This window comes from Uloborus diversus, chromosome 6 (assembly GCF_026930045.1).
Source record: "Uloborus diversus isolate 005 chromosome 6, Udiv.v.3.1, whole genome shotgun sequence".
Lineage (NCBI taxonomy): Eukaryota > Metazoa > Arthropoda > Arachnida > Araneae > Uloboridae > Uloborus > Uloborus diversus.
Genome location: NC_072736.1, coordinates 75,470,732 through 75,486,062, shown reverse-complemented (window position 1 = coordinate 75,486,062; position 15,331 = coordinate 75,470,732). Strand labels below are relative to the sequence as shown.

At 30.0% G+C, this 15,331-nt stretch overlaps 1 protein-coding gene across 2 annotated transcripts in view; it reads left to right on the top strand.

The window, feature by feature from the left end:
• Positions 1–15,331, top strand: part of LOC129224007 (F-actin-uncapping protein LRRC16A-like) — a 111,966-nt gene that overhangs the window by 55,295 nt on the left and 41,340 nt on the right. For both annotated transcript variants that reach the window (XM_054858402.1, XM_054858401.1), the window contains exons 18-30: positions 130–267; positions 469–562; positions 666–764; positions 1,751–1,885; positions 2,990–3,106; positions 4,562–4,624; positions 5,980–6,089; positions 7,981–8,068; positions 9,872–10,015; positions 10,956–11,025; positions 11,977–12,033; positions 12,165–12,384; positions 13,511–13,624. In XM_054858402.1, the coding sequence (XP_054714377.1) occupies positions 130–267; positions 469–562; positions 666–764; positions 1,751–1,885; positions 2,990–3,106; positions 4,562–4,624; positions 5,980–6,089; positions 7,981–8,068; positions 9,872–10,015; positions 10,956–11,025; positions 11,977–12,033; positions 12,165–12,384; positions 13,511–13,624 (1,449 nt within the window). The remainder of the gene's footprint in view (positions 1–129; positions 268–468; positions 563–665; positions 765–1,750; positions 1,886–2,989; positions 3,107–4,561; positions 4,625–5,979; positions 6,090–7,980; positions 8,069–9,871; positions 10,016–10,955; positions 11,026–11,976; positions 12,034–12,164; positions 12,385–13,510; positions 13,625–15,331) is intronic.

Sequence of the window (15,331 nt, the reverse complement as noted above, 5' to 3'; positions counted from 1 at the left end):
TGGCTGTATTAATTTCTGTTTTTGCTCTTAAAGTTTAAATATGTCTGTGTACTTTTACTTGTAAGTTTGATTTTAAAATAATTGTGTGGTCATATTGATTGTAATTCATTGACTATCAAAATATTTTAGGGGTAATTATATGGGCGGAGCTGGAGCCAAAACCCTTGCTAAAGCCCTTCAAATAAATTCCAAGCTAAGATCCATATTGTGGGACAGAAATGCTACACCACCGCAAGGTTTTCACGATGTAGCTTATGCTCTGGAAAAGTAAGAAAAATCTTTTATTTATGTTAAGTAAAATGCATATAATAAATAATGCATAATTTTTTTATTTTTTTAATATTTTTTGTGCTTTCCAAAAGTGTGAACTGATTGTAATTTACACTTGATCATCATATTGATTATCTTATGCTTAATTGCACCTTATACTTGTGTGAGTTGCTTATAATTTTATAATTTTTTTTAAAGGAATTTTACTTTGAGATATATGCCCTGTCCTATTTTCGATGCTACTGCTGCCATGAAAGTTGCTCCTGAAAAAACTGAAGTTTCATTAAAAAGGGTAATATTATGAACAATATTACTTGAAGCTTAATTTTATTTTTCATCTAAGCGATTTTATATGTTTGTTTATTGATTTGAGCTGTTTATACCTTCCACTACAGATAGAAGAATGCTTACATCGAAATGTTTCTCCCAAAAAATACACCAATGGACGTGCTTTCCGATTACAACAAGGTTTTCTCCTTAGCTCTGCTCAACAGGTATGAAAGTAATTTTGATATTAAGTAATTATAATTAAATTTTGCTCTGTAATTTCATCTCATTTAGCTATTGGTTTAACTTCAATACTGATAACTATGTATCATGTTGGTGCAATATGTTCTTAATAAAGTAATCTATTCTGTAGTTAGCTTGCTATCTAACCTGCTGTATATGATCCAAATGCGTATTGAAAGACAGTGGATAGGCCACATTTTGCTTTTATTTTAATTTACTAATTAATAAGAATTAGTGAAATTTTGTTTTCATTATAAAAATAAAAATTCAGCAGATATTGGTAACATAGAACCTTTCAAAAAACTTTTTAAAAAGACAATACTTAAAATGAGTGTATCCAGTTGTGATAGCATTTCCAACATCTTAGCTTCACAAGAAAAGTTAGAAACGTTTAACATTTTCAAATGATAGTCATTTATAAATCGTTCGTCATTCGCCTCTTTTTTTTTTCTTTTTTTTATCAAAACAATTTTAGGATTAGAAAGACTTTTGGGAAATATGTCAAATTAATTTTTTTGTGTTTATGTGCATAATCTTACACATTTGAAAATTTTGTACTTGTAAATGTGTTGTTGAATTTTCAAAATAGAATCTGCCCCCCCCCCCCCCTCCATCCATTTCAGATGGTCAGCTGCAACAATGAAGTAAAGCGTTTGCTTTATGGGATAAATTAATATTTTTATAACATAATGCATAATTTATACATGAATTTTGGGATTGAAAAGTGCCCTTTTTCAATACGAAAAATGAAAGTTTCTGGGTGGAAAAAATTTGTGTAAACTTTCAGTATCAAAAATTTTATGCACTTTATGTATTTTTAATTCTGTCTTTACTGAAGTAATGTTTTCATGTTTGTATAAAGTTTGCATTAAAGCTCATCTGTGTTAAATAGTTTTTTCATTGGAATTTGGGCGATGAATTTTTTGTTGTAATATTTTCATTAGTATTTAAATAAAATATTTTATCTTAGACTGTAGATCGATTGATGGTTCACCTTCAAGATGCTGTAAATAATCTTAAAAAGATTGAAGTTGATGGTGTTACTGTAAGTGAAGAAGTAGAAAAAGCAGAAGGATTCCTTAGTGATGCTAATAATGCTAAGCAGGTATTTATCACTCTTTAAAAAAAAAACTATTTCACTTCAAAATATGTAATGGAATATGACTGTCTTTGGAAGATGTTGAAATTTGTTTTACAATGTTTTATTATTGATAGATTGTATGTTACATTGATAGATTGTATATTTATGTTAATAGTCAACAAAACTTGTTGACTGATATAGCAATTTCAATACTGAATTCGTAACAAAACCGAAGAATGTTTCTCTTTCGTTCTGCTCTCAGTTCTTAATTCTCTCTGGAGCGCATCTCAATAACGGCTCTGGATCTCAATTACTGATTTTAAAACAACTGTTTTTGGGCAAGCATATGAATAACTTGGTTGGAACACAATTTTGAACTATCAGGCGTGTGACTTATTCTAGATCAGCGAGTACCAAACTTTTGCATTTCAGGATCCCTTTTTTTAATGATTAAGACCCATGCAGACACATTCACACACATCTATGTTGCATATTTTATAAGATAACTTAATGCAAGAAATTTTATTTATGAGCATTATATAATGATTGGAAAAATCAAGTAAAAATGATTGTTAATATATTGAGCACATGTCTATACTAAACTACTAGTTTTCTGATGTACCATTATGAAATGCCATGTTTGGATTTAATACAAATCTTAAAAGTTCTAATTTTATAAAAGTATAAAACGTAAAATGGCTTTATTAATATCAATATAATGTGAAGCAATGCATATCTTTATAAACAGAATTTTTAACAAATGAAAAAAAGAAAAAAAATTATAAAAGCAACAAAAATGTAGTAATAAAAAATTTATTATGTAAAAACATAAAAAACAAAACTGTAAATATCACACTACATACAAAGTACATAAATTATACTGTCTAAATATTAACAGTGGCACAACCTTATGAGAATTGTCTTTCACATAATCTCTTTGGATATTAAGTATGCTTAATACTATTCTTTATTTGGATCATTTTCTTTAAAAGTAAATAATCATTCAAAAATAAAAGGCATATTTTTATCATATTGCTGTTTGAATAGAACGAAGTTTTTTCATGTATTCACTTTATGACTACTAAGTATCAATAGTAATTTTTACCATTTTTATTTTGCCACCATTAGCTTTTGACAAGATTGCATGAAGTAGTACTGCAACAAGAAGAGTCTGGTAATCCAGTAGAAACTAGACTTCAAGATTTTGTTCAAGAACTGTGGGATACTGTTGAAAGTCATTTAATAGTAAGTTTTCAAATATAGTGGCGTTTAACAAAATAAACGGTGATGCCAACTGAATTGTTTAACCTTTATCTCTAGAGCAGGCTTGGTGTAAATTACGAGAAAATGTAATCGATTATGATTATGAGCCTGAAAAAATGGATTACAGTTATAATTATAATCCTCAGCCAAAACTTAATCATGATTACAGAAACAATTAGATTATGTAAAAAGTATAATCGATTACGATTATGATATGCCGATTACGATTTTGATTATGATTAAAGACTCGTGCGGGAAAAATACCACACACACACAGATACGCATTTATATACCTGTATATATATACATTATTCTCATGGCACATTTGTGGTAACAATGTCACACAATTGTGGATTCTGATTTACTAATAACCCAGGTCCTATTTATTGCACGGGCACCAGGGGCTTGTGCCCTGGGCAGGAATGCAGGACACTTCTAAGGAGCAAAAAATTGTTCTATAATATCTTTTTTTTTCCTGTGCCAGCATAAATAAGCATTTTACAGGAAGAAAATAAACTGACTTTTAATTTGTGATTTTGTATGTCTTAAATTGAAATTTTCCAAAAATCTCATAAGAAAAGAAACGCAAAGACAATCAAATGCACAAGAGCACTAGCGTGCTTTATAAAAGTTTTGTGGCACCTGACTGACACCATGGTGGTGTCAGTTCTAATCAGTATCACTTTCAAAAAACTAAGTGCGAAAGGGCCTGAAAACATGGGTTTGTGCATTTGATATTGCTCTCTTTCCCAAGCGGCAGCTTCGCTCTTTTTACCTGCCATTGACGGATGAAAAGGAAAATTGATGACCAATTCTAAAAAGCAAATAGAGCTTGTTTATGACCCTCAGCCGTTAACGAACACTAAACAACAAGGCCTTAGGCTCTGACTAAAAAGCTTGAGGTTATGTTTCTATCGAACTCATATTTTCTTCTCACCATTGTAGAATTGCAACTTAAAAGTTTTCACTTTCAACAAGTCAGGATTACATGATTACCAAACGAAATTACGATTAACTAAATTAGATTACAGTTATGATTCTGCAAGACACACTAGATTAAAATTAAGATTACAAGATCACGAGCGTCCCATTGCCAGATTATCTCAAACAGTTCATTTAATTTATACTTATTATACATTATTTTATGTACATTTCATTTAATAAATTGCAGTGTACTTTATGTATTGTACATGTTATGGATTTGCTCTTGTAATTATGAACTATTTGTTGTTGTTTAGTTAATGTTTGTGAATAATATTGATTAGTACAAATTAGTTTCAGAATTTCAAAAAAGCCATCATACACATTTATCACCCTGATGGAGTTAACTTACAATAAATTAGTGCATTAAGTTTTTTTTTAATTTCAAGATTTACTAAATCATGATATTTAGTTTTTGGGTTCATATAAGCTTTTTAAGAAAAACTTTCGTTACAGAGTACTGCATCTTGCATGCTGAAATGTGTTGAGGATCAGTGTCCAAACATTGTTGGAGAGGATGTAAGTTTGTGTATTTTTTCTACTTTTCATAAAACAATCTTGATATTCTTAATATAGAATCTTGAATCTGAATAAAATAAATGCATGTGTTGTTTTTCTTATAATAAATGTATGAAGAGTGAAATATGTAAACCTGAATTTTTCATTCTTTCATCTGCGAGCTTTCCATAAATGTCACACTTTTTTTTCAGCACATTCCCCCTCCTCCCCCCATCTCGAAGTGCCATACCCCACTTTACCACCTCTACCTGTCACATGCCATGTTATGTTACAAAAATATATTGTTATAAAAAAAAATATTTTAACCAAAATGTGATCTCACTTCTTGTTACCCCCTCCCACCTCTTGTTACAATTTCAAGAATCCCTCTCCCCTCTCAACATGTGACAACTTTTGTGGGAAACCCCCCACTATTATCTTTCCCTCAAAGATGTGTTGAATTATTTTTTAAATTACTTCTTCATGTTAGCTTTCTTTCTTTTCTTTGAAAAAATTTGCTATAAATAAATAAGATAAGTAGTACCTTCTTTTGGTAACAGTGAGTATAAGTAATACATTCAATTATTTTTCCAGTAACCGAAAGTAATAATATACAAGAACCAATTTCTTTACAAATATGGGATTACCAGCTGACCCATGCATTGCATTGGTATAGTATATTGCAGAGAACTGGACCCAATCCCTCACTAGTCGAGATAAGTGAGGACTTATCTCGAACTTTAAAATAATTATTCTTCCATTGCTCTGTTAGCTTAATGGACTTATGAAGTTCAGAGCCTTTTTATGCCGTTTTGGATCCTAAAATTAAAATTCGAAAAGTTGGGTACCTTTTTAGAGTTGGAAAACTCCTCAACTACTCTTTTGGGGTGCAAAAGCATCTCTCTGCCAAATTTGGTCGAGACTTGTGCATTCACTGCTTTATTTATATGGATCACATTTATATAGATAATTTTCCAGAACAGAAACACTCACATTCTTATATGGGACTGCCATTCTTGTACAGCAGATTTTGACCATGAGACTGATATCCCAGTGGTAGAGTTTGACTTCTTACATCTCAAAGGCAAAATTTGTGCTAGCCATTTCATCCATTCTTCAATTAATTTATTTTTTGCATATTATATAGGTTATAAATTTTATGTAATGGTAAATAATTTATTATATTTTCATTTTAAACAACTAGGCTGCTTGGATAAATTGTATGACTGATTTTGTATTGTGCATTATAATTTACAAATTATAATCTAAGACTATCTTGTAAATCCTATTCAATATTTCATCAGGGTAAAATTATGTTTTACATGGGAATTTTCCTATATATTTAATTTTAAAAAAGCACTAAATTTATGTTCTAGATTCGACGTGATTTGGAAAAACTTTGTCAGGAAAGGGGTGTCATCCCTATTGATTTTGTTCGTCATTCTTTGCTAGAGCAAGCTGGTACTAGCATAATGAATAAAGTTAGGTAATACTTTTTTTGCATACATTAACTGATTACAATTTTTTTTTTTTCTACTTTATTTCAACTTCATGATTTGTAATACTAAGTAAAACTACTGCAGTAAAATGCTCTTAAATTAGCCGTAAACTATTTTAGTTTAAAAGGGAAGAAAAAACCTTTTGAAGGTATTGCAGTATAAGTTCAGCTGCGTGAAATATTAGAGAAGGGAAATGTGTAACTTTGACAGTTGATTAGAATCTTATTTGATCAGATCAGAAGTTGCTAACCTCAGGGCTGCCATCCCCCTAAGAGCAAGGGTGCATCCTAACCATAGTACACCATGACCCCCCCCCTGATGGGCACCCCTTGTTAATCTTGTATGAATGATGTAAAAACTTAGTTTATACTGTCCTATTGTGATAATGAAGAAAAGAATTTTATATGACCCAAGTTGATTTTATTTCGTAGCACTAGTAATATTAATAGAAATCAAAAAGGGAATTTTTAATGAAGACTTCTCAGAAGCAAACAGGAAATTCATTCAATATCAGTCCTCTAGTCAGTGGTATGTTTATCTTCATCAGTATGTTTATCTTCGTCAGTGGTATCATCTATGCCAATAATAGTAACTTGTGGTGCTGTGAAACATAAATGTGTTTAAGAAATTGTTAATATTTAAATGGTTCTAACTAATTTAACACTTAACTAAATCCCAGTGAGGAACGCGGATTAGATTAAAGGTCAATTGCTTAAAATTTTAGATTTGTTGATGGATTTTTTTTAAATACCGAGCAACATGGAAAAGCAAAGTGAAGTTTTATGATGCATCATACTATGACTGTTGGTTACATACTAAGTACTCTGTTGTATAATGCTATTTCTAAAATATATTTGCATGAAAAAGAAATAAATAAAAATAATTTGGAAAAAAAAAATAAACTGCAACTAGAAATGGAAATTTCTCAAAAAAGTAAACTATTTCATTCCTTGAACAATATCAATACAACTTTTAAAAAAATTTTGGAAGTCAGCGAAAAAAAATGGGTAATATGATACATAACTGTAATCAATTACAAGAATAAATTTAAATAGATCCAGGTCTTTCAATATCATTCCCATAAACTAAATTGATAACATATTTGTGTAATGATAAAAATGTATCCTTCTTAATTTTTAGTGGTTTTTCGTAAAAATATAAGCGAAATATGGCTGCACATCATTTTACCTATTGTTTTTCGCCTACTTCCAAAAATTATATTCAAAAGTTGTATTGATGAACAGATTTTTACTTTTTTGAGAAATTTCCTTTTCTACCTTCAGTTTTTTTTAATGCCTGAAGCTAGTTTTTGATTGTTGTAGCTTTAGACTTAACAGCTTTCATTATTGTTATTTTTATCAATGATTTGCAGAGATGTAAAAATACCATTTGTGTAATCATTCTTTTTTCAAATTTTTAACAATGCTTTTCAATATGAATATCTTGCACGAATGAACGTTTTAAAACAAGTCATGTTACGGCTTGATGTATCACAATATTCAAAGTACTGAAATAAATGTTAATTTCCATAAAAATTCTCTCTGAATTATGGGCGAGTCATATTTTTTATTGTTTAATATTTAAACTTATAAGGGTTTAATTGCTTACTTTTTGAGTTAATTCAATTTAAACTCTGCATGTAATAAGATGTTTCTTCATCTGAATTCCACTTTATTTGTAGGTGAGAAATAAATTTTAAAACAAAAAATGAAGCTGGATATAAGTTAGAACATTTATAAGAATGTTTTCCTTTTGATCTGTTTCTTAGGAAACAACATGTTTTTTTTTTTTTTTTTTAAACAAATGTATTGATATTTCACTTATTTATATATATTTAAATATCTGTTTATGTTGCTCATATCTTTTTTTGTTTTTCAGTGAAGTTAATTTATCTGTAGCAGCACATGTATCAGATAGAATATTTGATGAAATTATTGAATCATTATCTCGCATTCATCGAGAATTGGTAAGTAGTGTGTTCTGCTTTGCTTGTTTCAAATATTACTGTCTCTATTTGTTTTTTTTTATTTGCTTACTTATTTATCTTATTTATTTATTTTAAATTTCTCTTGCAACTTGGTATGCCTTTTAAATTCAATGGATAATGTTGCCTCTTGCTCATTAAAGGATTTTTTCAAGCCATTGTTGTTCAAAGAGTACATTTTATGTTTTATAATAGATTTGGCATTTTAAAAGAAGCAATGTATTTATACATTCAAAACTTTCAAATAGTGAAAGACCATTTTCTTTCTCATAAAGACTGGGAAAAAACTTGCAAAGTATTTCAATCCTGGAAGATGCTGCATTTACTTTGAACTCGATGACTAAAAAACAATACGCACGGATTCGCAACTAAATGTGTTAAAATAATCTGAAGTGGTAGTTTGTATAATAATGTTGTTTTTGTGAAATATAGAAGTTTTACCTTTTAAAAGAATCATCTTTACTACCTTGAGTTTTTTTTTCTGTTTCATTTTTGCTTTCTATATATTTCCCGGGTTATACTTTTTGTAACCAGGCCCCATGAGAAACATGAAGTCGGGGTTTCACTATATATAGATATATATATATATCTCTATTTTTAATGGAGAAGATGATTTTGATGATTTGACAGTGCATTTTTTATATTTGGTTTCAAACATGAACAAGAAGTTCCATCTGGAACTAAACAAGTCTACTTTCCTGTGTATCAACATCCTCTCTCTAGCATGTGATCAATCTTCTTTTTATTAACTAAAATCACAAATTATGCCAAACATACCTTTTTGCTATTTAAAGCTAATTTCTAAAAGCAAAATATACCTCTCTCATCTGGTGAAATAAACAAGTGAAAAATAATTTTTTGAACAAATATGGTAGTGACACCTTTAAAACAATGCAGCTAATATACTTCCATTAAAAAAAATAATAAATAAAATAAAAATTTGAATTTTATCATCTTGAATTCAAATTATGTTTTTCGCAATCACGAGTGTGTGTGTATATGTAAGCGTGTGTGTTTGTGTGTGGAGGGTATGTGTGTGTGTGTGTTTGTGTCTGTGTGCAGGCATGAGTGTGTGGGTAGTTGTGTGTATGTGTGTGTGGGGGGGTATGTGTATGTGCGTGTAGGCATATGTGTTTGTGTCTGTGTGCAGGCATGAGTGTGTGGGTAGTTGTGTGTATGTGAGTGTGTGTGTATGTGTTTGTGTATGTGTGTAGGTGTATATATGTATGTGTGTGTAGGTGCGTGTATGTATGCGTGTCAGTGTAGGATATTGACGACACCTGGAGACGGTTTTTGCTAGAGGTGCAGCATCGTGAGGACCCGGTCGACGGTGATGCTGTGGAGGGTGGCGGTGTTAAAAATGATAGGACATCAAAAACAGTCAAATGAAAGCAATAAGCAATCGTGATTGCTCAAAAAAAAACTTTAATCTCTTTCAAAAAGTATTAAAAATAAAAGCACATCAAAATAAATAAATTTTATCGACAAAAAAAAATTTTTTTTTTAGCTCTTTCTTTTGCACAAGAATAAAAGGCCTCACATATCAAAAGTGAATGTTCTCTCATCTTTATCTTCTCATTTCTATTTCGATGAAATCAAAGTAGATTCAATGCATGTACAAAAGTGTAGAATGTGTTCAGTAAACACAAAAACACTTTATCGATACTCTTGCCTTTTGAATATTCATGAACAGAATTTAAAATTTTAATTGATATTTGTACTTATGCTTTGAAAAACATGTGAACTGATCCCCATATTTTTTAAAAATTTTGAATGTTTATGTAGCATGAACAAGTGAATCAACAACGTTGTACTACTCCTGATGTCTTGAGAGGAGGAATTTGTGTTGAAAGTGGACTTAGAATAAGTCATAGTGGGGATTCTCAACTGGATCGTGATAGTTATAGTGAGAATTCAGATTCACCTTTGGTAAGTTATTTTTAATAATTGTGCTCACAAAAAATTACTATCTCTCTTTATTGTCTCACTTATTTACTATCTCAATCATTTACTGTATTCTAACTAAATATTTCCAAGAATAATAAGCCTTTATTTGTAATTATGGTATTTGTTAAATACAGTCGAATCTCAATAACTTGAATATTCCTTTTATCTTGAAAATTTCATTGGGTCCCAAACTCTTGAGACTGTTGTGGAAACTTCTCATAACTCTAACTACCAATAACTCTGACGTTTTAGCCGATCCCTTGTAGTTTGAGTTATCGAGAGTTGACTGTATTTTAAATTGGTAATTTTTTTAAATCAAATTATACTTAACAATTATAAGTAATATCTTTTTAAATGTCTGATTTTGTTAGTGATACTTAAATTTAACTTTCTAATCCAAAGTTAGTGGTTATTAAATTTTGGTTATGTATGTTGTAAATTCATATGTTATGTGAGAAAAAGTCGTGTAAATTAATCTGACTGTAATTTATTTCTTTTATGCTCACAGCAGTTGGCTTGGCTTAACTTAGTAAGTAAAAATCATGATCTGTGAAGTGTTGATTTTAAATGCTTTATTTTTTCATAAGATGTTTTGCACTTCATGTTTTAAAATTCTTATTTTTTCATGAATGAATATTATCATTGTATTATGTATATTATTCTGTCATCTATTTTTGTCAAAACCAAAGTTTTGCCAAATGTGTGATTAACTGCCAATGAAGGAGTGGCCAAACTTGCTCTACTGATTTCAAAAATTTTCGGATGAAAATGCTTGCCATGATTTTATGGTCTTAATATTCATTTGGCAATAGTTATGGTTTAGAGAAAGATGATAGGTAGAATAATATGATAGTGCCTTATCTTATTATCTTGTGATGTACATTTGTCGATTATATTTAAAAAAGCTAACCTTTTTGTGTAGGCTACTCCCAAGCTGACTAATAAAAGAAAAAGTGTACACGTAAGGAAATTGAGGCCTCAGTCTGTAGTAGGTAAGCAGGGTCATTAAAACTTCTGACATTTAAAGCTGTTTTATTAAAATATCTATTCGTCAATTCTCATTTTTTTAATGTCTTTAAATAAATAAAACTGCTAAAGTTTCAAAACATTAAATAAGTCTTGAAAAGCTTTTTGTAATTTGGTTTGAATGCAGTATCATGATGACAAAATTTTTAAAAAATATGCAAATAACATCACTAAATCGACATTTGGAGAAATGTTTTCACAGCTAATCTAAATAGTATATGGTATTAATATTAAGACCCCGCATTGGTTAACCCAAATAAATGTTTCAAATAGTTTTGTACTTTAAAAAGAACTAATTCAATCAAGACTCAGTGTCATTACACCCTTTGGTTCTGGCACACTCTGGTTAAGAAAAACTGATTTAAACGATAAAATTAGACCATTTTCAAAATTTTGACATCTGTGCTATTTCAATTTTTCAACTTCTTTATTAAGCATTAAAAGTCTCAAAAGATCCAAAATCAATTTTTTGAACTTCTGCAGACACCTATTTAGCCATTATGTAGCATGTACATTAATTAATTATGTTTTACAACAACAGTTATGGAAGTTGCAAAATTTCGAGTTAAACCCAAATGCAAAGTTCAATTAAATTGTGAAAAATCTTGGGGCGATGGACCTAAAAAAATTGTGAATCACTGCTGTATACACTGCTAAAGTATAGTGAAAAGTATCAGCAAAAGGGTATGTTGAAAATACTCGGCTCATTTGTTCTCATTGATTTTGAAATAGTGATATTTTTATAGTTTTGTGTTTGGAAAATCCACTTAATGGTGTCCTTCTAACTTTGATGCCAACAGTTGAAATCCTTAAACCGCTTTAAAATTTAATTAATGGCAAATTCATATTTTCTTATAATAACTCAATGCTTCAAATTTTTTTTAAAAATTGCTTTTATTAAATTTTCATATCTTCAGATAGTGTTGAAGGAATAGCTGCTGATGACATTCCAGATCTTTTACCCAAAGATGAAGGTAATATTTCCAACTTTGATTCTAAATAACCTTTTTTTGATCAATAATTATTAACTAAATAATAAAAAAACTTAATCATTAGAATTAATGTTAAGTCTTTTAATGTGAAAATGTTTAAAATTGTTTTTCAGAGAGCTTACCTAGTCTTTCACCAATGTCAGAAAAGTTAGAACACCTTGGAAAAGCTCGTCCAAAGAGGCCAAAAACGAGGGCTCCTACGAGACCTGCAATTCAAGGCAAAGAGCCCCGAGAAGAACCGCAAGACATTGGTGAAGGATTAGACAATTTTTTCCGTCAGCAGAGAAATTCTCTGTCTACGCCAACTCTCTCTCCTGACTCTGAGGAAGTTAGGTTTGTGCTAAAAATCTTTTACTTTACATAATAATTCCCTTATTTTGTTGTTTACTTTTAAAATCTTTTTTCGGTAAAGCAGAAAACAGTTTGGTAGTAGATATTTGTCTTTGTGTAGAAACTAAATGCAGGGGTCCTGCTGACGCACTATAGCATGTAAAAGACACATGATGCCTGAAAAGGACCTTATTTTTCAAGCACAAGGTGTCGCAATATAAAGCTTGATAATGGAGGGATGGCAGCTGACCACGAAGCAGAAACATCATTTGTATTTGTAATTGGTAGCACCAGCCAAAAAGCTCCGAGTAGTAAGAGGAGCATTCTCACTGATCCTATCTATTACAAAACAAAAACAACCTATTACAAATGATACAGTTGATGTTTCCACTTCAAGATCATCTGCCATGGTCAATCTTTACTGGCTATTTCCCCTCCAGGTTCCCCCCCCCCCTGAAGTTCCTGAAAGTTAAACCAGAGCAGAATGGAATTAATTTTTGTCCTGATAGGATTATAATTAGAGGTCTTTAAAAGTCTATTTAGCCATTCCTTTGTATTTTTCTTTCTTTCAAAGCAGTGGACTCTTTGTCTGAACACTCTCTAATGTGAATACCCTGATATTCTGAAGAAACCTTTTTTATTAAAAAAAAAATTGCATCCTTGGAATTTTCTAACTTTTACCCTTGCCAATGAAGCAATGTTGGGATATTTTTAGATGCATTACCAAATTCTTGCTAATTCTTTTTTGCTGATTTTATTTGTGCTATGTCTCTCCCAGTGCCATCGAATTTCAAATTCAACTTTTCTGTTAGTGACAAATTTTACCTTTTTTTTTCTTTTGCGTGAATTATAAAGCACTTGCAAATCTGCATTAAATGTATGTTCAAAAAAACCGTACAAATGTTAAAAAGGATATTTTAATTCGTTTTTTTTTTCTTTTTAGAAGTTGAAGGCACACTCTTGTTGTATGTTAGATCTAGATTATGATTGACATTGATTTTGTCTTCTGAATATATCAAAAGACAATATCATTGTTGTGTTCTTTTAGAAATGAAGATGTTTTACTAAAATTTACTTTTGGGCCTTCATTGAAGTTTAGTAAATATTGTTTTTATGCCTGATATTTCAGAGACAGAGCAAACAGCAGTAGTACATCAGCAAGTATACTTAGCGGAGATTTGGCTTCTTCTGAGTGTGCTGTCAAAGCAGATCGTTCTCCAGAAAATGAAAAGAAAGAAAGAGGGTGAGTTTCAGATTGTGCTGTTTGGTGAAATAATGCTGAATCCTACATCAGCCCTTCCAAGTTTCACTGCCATTGACATTTTGATGAACACAGACACAATTGTTTCAGCATTCATTGGTAAAATTCAAAGAGTTAAGTTTCACCTGATTGGGGGGTATGTTTACAAAATTTAGAATTTTAATTCTTAATATTAAGTGGACTTTCTCAAAGTTATGGTTATTTGGTTACAGCAAAATTTGTTTTCATTAACTGCTATCAAAAATTTTATGCAGTTTTGACAATCAAACTTCATTTGTTGATGCCAAAATTTCAAGAAAATTTCGTTTTGTTAAATAATGTAAAACTTACCTCATGGTATTATCAAGTAATAAAACTCGTATTATCCCTGGCATTATGGAATATTTTGTGACATTCCTTAGCTTTATGATTTGCAGTTTTTCACTTACTTTCATCTGGTAAAATTGAAAGTGAAATATAGATTATATTGAAGGAATATATCATACTTTCATGGTAAAAAGGTTGCAACTAAAATCTTGACTTGTTTTTCAAGTGAGGCATCAGACAATTTTACTGTTTTTTTTTTAAATTTATCTTCTATTAAATTTACATTTATCTGAAGTTGAAGTACCTTTTGGATTACATAACTTGTTTTGGGATTGTTTTTAAAAGAAATTAACCAGTATGAGAAACTAGAATGGTATTATCTTCCTTTTTTTCTGTGCCAATTACTATTAAAACTATCCCATGTCATTTAAGAAGTGATTTAGGTTACAATGACATCCTTTAGTACATAAATGCAAGTTTGGTAAAACATAAAAAGCTCTAAAGTTACTGAACTTCAAACTTTTTTTCCCCCCCTTCAGTTATGGTTTTCTATTCTATCATTGAGGGTACTATTTTGTATGTGCCTAATATTTTAAAATTGTTAGTTTTTCAACAAACCCAACCGACTTAAGACAGTTGAAAACTTTTTATCAAATAGTTTTGATTGAAAAATTGAAGCATATGTAATTAGTTTATATTATTACACTATCATACCCACAAAACCAGCATGTCAAGCTGATGCTATTGCAATTTTGCAAGTTTACTAGAATTTGTATGGGATCAAGATAAGTTTTTTCTGACATTAAACTTGTTTTTAAAAATTGCAGTACTGTACAGTTGCATACAGTTATCTTTAATATTAAGAAAGCACAATAGTAAAACTTACTTAATCAACAATAACATTTTGACAAAGAATGGAATAACAAACATAATTACGAAATAAATTAATAAAAAATACTTTATTTAAACATTATTTACTTACTTTAGGACATGTTTATGTCTACTGTTCTTGCAAATAATTTAAACTCTTTCTTTATAAATAAAATCATTTCTCTCGGGTAAAAAAAAAAACTCTCTTTATGTGTATAGATATTTCATTTATTCTGCTAAAATGTTCCTTAATTATTCTTTTAGTTAGTGGAATTAATTAAAGTTTTATACGCAATAAGTAAAATATCGCCTTTTTAATTTAGAACAAATATTTGGTTGTAAATTCAATTTACCTTCAAAAAGTTATATTGTCTTTCTCTAAAAATAAATGCTATTTAAAATGAAGAGTATGATGTAATCAGGCACGGATCCAGAGGATGGGTCCTGGCCCCCTAATGTGACAAAATATTGCTTAAAGCTGAATTTTGAGAGGACCTATATTTAAAAAAAAAA